We start from the raw sequence: 6,907 nt of genomic DNA, 5'->3' as shown, positions 1-6,907 counted from the left end.
CTTATCGCCAGCACCAACCAAAAATTTGTACTCCTCATTCTCTTTCTCCTCGTCATGTCATCCCCGCTCCAAGTACCTTTGAATTTCCAGCATCAACAACCCCCCCCCCCCCCCCCCCTAGCAACCTCTCAAAAGTAGTAACCAGCTAACTGAGCATAATAATCATTGAATCGGCAATTGCCTGCATTTTCACCTTATGATTATCTCTTGGCAAAGGATTGTATAATCATCTCTTAGCAAAGGATTTTTGAGCTTAATTCGCAATAACAATTCAAACATCCTTGGTAATTTCCGTGACTGGTTCAATCACTGGAGCGAGCTTCCACTCAATACAAATGCCCAAGTATGTTCTTCTCAACCAGCAGACTTATTTTCAACACAGCCAACCTCTTCAGATGATGATAATATTACGAAGTCTTGGACTTAATGAAAAGTTGATGCATATTGCACGTAACCTTAAAATTAGACAGTTTTGCATCTAATTCATGTCACCCCACCTTTCAAATTTTCTTGAACTGAATGTCTCAAGACACATTCTCCCTCTTCATAAGCAAAATGCCTAATTCTGTCTGGTTGCTGGACTTCCCGATGGCATAGTAGTGCCATACTCAAATCGATGTTTATCTATTTTCTTCACCAAAAAATGGACTGTTGCCAAAACTTCGCCGATCGGACTTGTGGAAGAAGTCACAGCCCCACGCTCTGGTAGTCTGCACACAACCTTTGAACTATAGAAGTAAAAAGCCACTTTATAATCATCATGCATGTTCATAATAAGAACAGGTCAGTAATTGCCATGCACGTCATCAATCGACTGTTGACAAAACATCGCCAGCACGATTTATGGGAAAAGTCAACAGCCCCATGCATTTGCAGTCTGCACTCCATCTCTGAACCATAAATTTATAATCATAGTGCATGTTCATGAATAAGAACAGATCAACAGATGGATGCCAAAGAGAGTCTGCTTGTGTATGCACGCTCATGGACCCGAATGGGTCTAGAGATCAAGTCAGTAACTGGACTTTGTACAAGTGAGTTCATAAGCTTAAGAGAGAGGGAGTACTGAGTCGTTCTTGAGTTCTAAACATCAGCTGGCGACTCCATGTCAATGCGGTAGCTTGCATTGGCCCCTTCCCATCACATCCACAACTTCCGTAATGTGCTTCACCAACGTTGCTGTAACCGCATGAAGCCACACTGCAATACAAAGGCCGATATGCAGACTTTACCATTTGATTCAAAACAAATGAGCATCCTGGGTAGAGGAAAACCTGCAAAGTTGCTTTGATCATTGGAAATTCATCTTAGGAAAGAAAGCCAAACGTTTGCGTAATATCATGTGCATCTGACTTCAAATAACTGTTAAAATCAATTTCCATTAGCAACATCTCTTCACTCTAAAGAATAACATCATTAAAAAAGGACATAGATAATCCTCTATGCCTTGAATATCCTCCTCAAACACATTAAAAAAATTTTGCGCAACAAACTTGCACCTTGCTATGGCTGCCCTTCCGACACCTTGGAACCTTTCCAAACAGCCAATGCATGCAACATACGGCCTTTCCACCCCATCAAGAGATAATTAAGGTCCTCCCCGACAATGTAATTTTTGTGCCAGCTTCTCAGTATATTTTGAACTTGGTTTTTCAACTTTTGATTCAATGGTACCTGTTCAAGGCCGACCCTTCTCACAGATGCATAGCACTGGTTATATTTCTCCACCTTTTCAACCACGTGCGTCTCCTCACATGCGACTAAGTTCAGCACAGCCCTGCCTAAAATCTCTCTCTCAAATACCTGCCTATCTTCACTGTCTCTTTCGATGAACGTATCCAGTATGTCATATTGAGATTCGAAGTGATAAAGAGCCTCCCGAAAGCGTCTCGAGAAGAAGGGTGTACTGTATGAAGCTGTGACAAAACCCCGTATGAAGGCTTCAGGATTCATGGAGCGCACTGTCTGTAATATTTTTAGTCTTTTTTGTGGGGGGCTCAATAAATCTTCATTTATGTAACGCAAGGGATATACAGACAATATCACTAAGACTTCTTCCGGACCTCGATTTGGGTCCACATAATCTTTCATTTTGAAGGCTCCTGTCGTACCCAACCATGCTGTGAAATGGAAGGGAACCCCAAAAGTGGCTGCACACACGGTCAGCTGACGACCAGTCTGTTCTAACCTGTTGTGAAGAGTTTCCATCTGACTTGATGTCATTGAATAGTGAGGAGCATTTCCTGCAATTAGCCGAACCTGCATAAGACTGAAACCATCAAAGCAAACAAGTAACAAACTAAAGAGAGTAAAGATGCACACTAGTAGAGCACAATGACAGATTGGACGCTTACTTCCTGGAAGCAAGCGGAATAAAGACCTCATCAATGTTTTCATTCTATTGTTCTCTTCAACAGGCAAAAATATTTAACTGAGCACCTATGACACTACTGGCACGCACGCCAATTTAACCCACCTGAAACTTCATGCAAAGAACTACACTTTTTTCGTGTTGCTTCCTACTTTTTAACCCACGCTCGTGCCCACACCCACCCCCTTGTCAAAGTTGATGATGCATAAGTGTAGAGCAATGGGGATAATACGAGAGAGAGAGAGAGAGAGAGAGTTGACCGACCAACCTTGGCAATGAATCGATAATAATACAATGGGGACTAGGTGTGCTTACATATTCACCTAAGTAAATTGCCCTACCCAGACTTTGACAAATAAGTGAAATAAAAACCTAAAAGCCAAAATAAATATTGGGATCACACTGGGTAGTTCACTTGAGATGCCATAACTTTAACAACCTCTGTGCAACTCATAGTGGACATAAGTAGTGAGGCACTCATCCATAGTGGTTTAGATACGTCTGATTGGTTCCTTGCCAGATGCATGTCCCTTGAACTCCGATCCACAGGTTCAAACACCAATAACTTGAACTCCAACACAAGGGTCCAAATTAGTTATAGGGAGCACTATTTGCCACTCACAAGCCTCTCTGTGGCTGAAGCTAGTGGCGGCAACAACCTCTTGACTAGAAATCTCGTGTCATGGCCATTGTAGTCGCCACCACGTGTGCCATGCCGATCTCCTCTGTCAAATCTTTATCACCGTTATCTCTATCTAGCTTGCCTTTGCCTTTGCCTTTGTCCCTTTGTGAGTTCTTACTTTTGTCTTTGGCTTCAAACTCCTAAGTCAAACAAAGCATCGTGCCATTTTTATAACAATGGTTATCGGACCTCGTGGGTACCGAGGCATCTAACTGAGTACTGGTACTGTCGACCTCATCAAGTGTGCCTTTGCCTTTGTCCTCTAGCAAGCTCGTGCATTCGCTTTTGGCTTCACAATCCCGAGCCAAACATATCGACGGCTTCCTTGAGAACTTCACCCGTGCATAGGCCGCTAACCGGGAATTGGTTGATCCACTTTCCATAGCCGATAGTTGGTGTTGGTCATGGTTATCGATGCCGAAGCTACGCGGAAACAAGCCCTTGCTTATGCCTTTGATGCCAAAAGCACAGCACTTTGGGCCTCTTTTGATCATGCATTTCAAAATGCTTTGCAAAGAGAGGTCTTCTCTAGCCATCACTAAAGTAGCACCTTTCAAAATGCTTTAAATATCACAGCCCTCCAAGCCTTCTCTACGTGCAACATTTCAAAACGCACATAGAAAAGCTTCCAACAAGGTCTTCTTGGCCCAAAGCCTCAAAAAATGCTTCTCAAATCTCTGCACTATTGAAACAACGTTTCAAAACGCACCTGAGAAAATCTGCAATATATAGATAGCATCTCAAAACGCCATTCAGCAGACCACTGCCTCAACAGATTCCTGCAACATATCAAACGCCGATTTTCGCAGCATACCAAGAGGCCGATTCTGGCAGCACATCAAAACGAATATTCTGGCAGCATATCAAAACACTACAGAACACACCGATCTTGAAAAACGCCAGCGACCCTCTAGCTTTAAAAAACACAACCTGCAAGGGATCTCTTTGCTTTGGATCTTCCTCTTCTCCACGGGTGTTGATCCTCTCCCTTGCGATCAATGAGCACAAAGCTCTGATACCATGTCAAAGTTGATGATGTGGAAGCGTAGAGCAATGGGGAGAATACATGAGAGAGAAAAAGAGAGCGAGAGATACTTCTGAACCAACCAACCTTGGCAATGCTATATAGCCACCTCAGTAAATTGCCCTACCCAGACTTAAACAAATAAGTGAAATAAATACCTAAAAGCCAAAATAAACATTGGAATCACATTTGGCAATTCACTTGAGATGCCATAACTTTTCCTGCCGCAATAAATGCACTAACAACTTATACTTGAGGCTCCTCCTTGTACATGTGAAACTCACAGCACAACTCCCTATTCAGTTAAGAATGAATATTCGTACATTTCCCTCCCTTTTACCTTTGCTTCATGAAACATTTCCAATTTGGAAATGGCAACCTGTACAACTCACCCTAAAACGACAACCTCCCTAACTAGGGGACACCGAGAGTATGCCCAATGGAGGCTCAACAGGAGTATGACCAGTTAAAAGGTACATCAGTAAGAATGCAGAAGATCACAAGTACTTGCATAGTTTGCTAACAATTGACTGTTTCCAGAAAAACTGTCCTCTTAGCTTGCTCTCTGGATGTAGAGATTAGCCAGTTCAGAAAAAGTTTATTTTCTCTAAAAACCTCATGTAACAAAAGCAGCCCAGTTTCTTACTTAAAAAGATTGCCCGAGGTTCCAATTTCCACCCTCGTTTCCAAGGATTGAAACACACGCTCTGACTGGAACCGCCGAAAGAACAGTTCAAGCCCGAGGAGTGTGTTTCCTGCAATCTAGCATCTCACGGAAACGTGTGCGCACTGTATGCCTTAGATGTACAAACATGTACAAAATGCATGCCAAGCCAAACAAATATGCACTCTACACTGTAAAACAAGCTATTTTCAGCAGTGCATTGCATACCTGTGGAGGACCTCCTGGCCTTTCAGCCAAAGCCTTAAAAAGAGATGGATACTGAAAACCTGTAAACTGGTATTCCATAATGTGTAAAACTGATGCCTCCTTTGCCACACCCAAAATCATCTGATTCACAAAAAAGCGAAATGCCTTTGCAAATGGAGAGTTTAACATATACATCCAACTAGCCTTCAAAATCTCCTTTGGAGATGCTCGCTGTTGCCGCATTTGTCCCAAGTAAACTTGCCAACCTGTGCCTGCTAACCTAGCTTCCAAAGCATCTACAAAGTAATAAGCCATCCGTTGTGCCCCATCTCCATCTGGAGATGCATGCTGCTTCACTTTCAGTAGTGCATCCATGGCTGTCTTGCTGTCATTCAATCCAATAGCATTTGCACACCGCAGCAGCAAATGATTGAGATCAACATACACATCCTCTTTTGGTTTGCCAACAATTTTGTAAGGCTCCTTGCGAGGCCTAAGAGCAGAGGCTTTCCTGTGCTCTTTCTCAGCCCTAACACTAAAAGGGTTATTGATGAAGGACGGCAAGGTTGCAGCCGGTATACTTTTAAAGAGCTCAGTGTCAAGGAGCTTAGTTGACACGCAGTAGGGGGGTGGTGCAAGTGTCCGAGGTGGACCAGAGCCGTGCAAGGGGAAAAACCTGTTGTCAGGTATCTGGAGGCTTGGATTGTGCATGCTCGGAGGGACCGCTTCTGGCAACAAGGGTGAAGAGTGTTGAGATTTAAGAGTGAAATTTAGATTCAGGGCAGGAGAGTCTTCCTTCAAGATGGCTGCGAGTTCAGAAGCTTTGGCATGATATGCAACCAACATGCCGAGGCTGAGATTCGCTTCATCTTCTGCAGGAGTATCATCCTCCTCCAGAAGAGCATGTAGGTGGGTTAACTCTGGACTGAAGGGAGGGTTCTGCTCCGTTGGATGCACTTGTGATGCTGAAGAAGGGGGAAGGGGGCTACTTAGAACCCTGCAATCGCCATCTGTGCATATGGAGCCCAAGATGTCTGCAGAGAGCCCATCAATGAGGAAAGAGGAGAAACCATCCCCCATTCTCTCACGAGCAGAAAAAGAGCTTCTGCTCACTCATCCCCATATTCCATCCATCCATCCCTGCGCCTGCACTTCTTTCTCTCTCTCTCTAAGTTCTCCGATGTCCCCGGTTCGCGCCTCTGCAGGCTGCAAACACAAAGCAATCATGGCGAGAAAAGATAACACTGACGTCCATATTTAAACGTCTCTTTCCGAGAGCGCTTCGGCCTGCGATGGAGTCAAGGGGAGTTGGCCCACGGGACTATTTGACACCACGCTGTTAGGTGGGGTCGGCGGTCCAAGATCTCTGAAAGATGTGAACCATCCATTTATTCTCAAGAATTAAAAGATTCCAATCGGTCTGCCCCCACGATTTGAACCCACCACCTCCCACACTAGAGGCGGACGCTCTCCCATTAAGCTATCGCACGCCATTTGTAAAGAGGGTGAGAACATAGTATGATCTGGCAAAAGTGACGGGGTACGGATCATACGGTGTTCACTTGGAAATCACTTTGGAATGGTTGGGGTCACACGGTGATCACTTGGAGATCGCTTTAGAATGGTTGGGGTAACACGGTGATCACTTTGGAATAGGTAGGTTCACAGGGTGATCACATCTCAATTGGGAATCACACGAGGATCACTTGGCGATCACTTGATGTTCACATTGAGTTCCCTTGGATTGTGATCACATGACGATCACTTGGGGATTAATTCGCCATTGGACGGCGCAAAACCAATCCCACCATCCCCAATTAATAGCGACCATCGATCCCACCTGACACAAGTGGTGTCAAATAATCCTGAGGGGAGTTGGCGTAGCGGTGCCTCGTCTCACTAATTGACACCTCCCTAGGGAGGTGGGATCAATGGCCCACAATAGGCGTCGCGAGGCGG

At 44.5% G+C, this 6,907-nt stretch overlaps 1 protein-coding gene across 2 annotated transcripts; it reads right to left on the bottom strand.

Moving 5' to 3' along the window:
* Positions 1 to 529: 529 nt before the first annotated feature.
* Positions 530 to 6,224, bottom strand: LOC147429833 (scarecrow-like protein 9). 2 transcript variants are annotated; one of them, XM_086496047.1, is made up of 7 exons: positions 4,970 to 6,224; positions 1,675 to 2,259; positions 1,500 to 1,565; positions 1,354 to 1,362; positions 1,275 to 1,285; positions 1,067 to 1,200; positions 530 to 710 (listed from the first exon to the last, which is right to left on the bottom strand). In XM_086496047.1, the coding sequence occupies exons 1-7, from the start codon at positions 6,026 to 6,028 to the stop codon at positions 688 to 690; spliced, it is 1,887 nt and encodes a 628-aa protein (XP_086352173.1). In that variant the 5' UTR covers positions 6,029 to 6,224; the 3' UTR covers positions 530 to 687. The 2 variants fall into 2 exon arrangements, with proteins under 2 accessions (XP_086352173.1, XP_086352172.1); XM_086496046.1 differs by lacking the exons at positions 530 to 710; positions 1,275 to 1,285; positions 1,354 to 1,362 and having other exon boundaries at positions 1,138 to 1,274; positions 1,500 to 2,259; positions 4,970 to 6,219.
* Positions 6,225 to 6,907: the final 683 nt, after the last annotated feature.

This window comes from Adiantum capillus-veneris, chromosome 22, assembly GCF_014529385.1.
Source record: "Adiantum capillus-veneris isolate H3 chromosome 22, ASM1452938v2, whole genome shotgun sequence".
NCBI lineage: Eukaryota > Viridiplantae > Streptophyta > Polypodiopsida > Polypodiales > Pteridaceae > Adiantum > Adiantum capillus-veneris.
Note: the sequence above shows the minus strand (reverse complement) of the source record. Positions and strands in the feature narration are given on the sequence as shown.

Bases quoted from the DNA above. Each gene is read 5' to 3' on its own strand.
- LOC147429833 (XM_086496047.1), bottom strand. From the start codon at position 6,028: ATGGGGGATGGTTTCTCCTCTTTCCTCATTGATGGGCTCTCTGCAGAC. The intron at 2,260-4,969 runs GTATGCAATGCA...AGTCTTATGCAG, and splicing joins GGCCAGGAGGTCCTCCACAG to GTTCGGCTAATTGCAGGAAA. The intron at 1,566-1,674 runs GTACCATTGAAT...TGGGGTGGAAAG, and splicing joins GAAGGGTCGGCCTTGAACAG to GCCGTATGTTGCATGCATTG.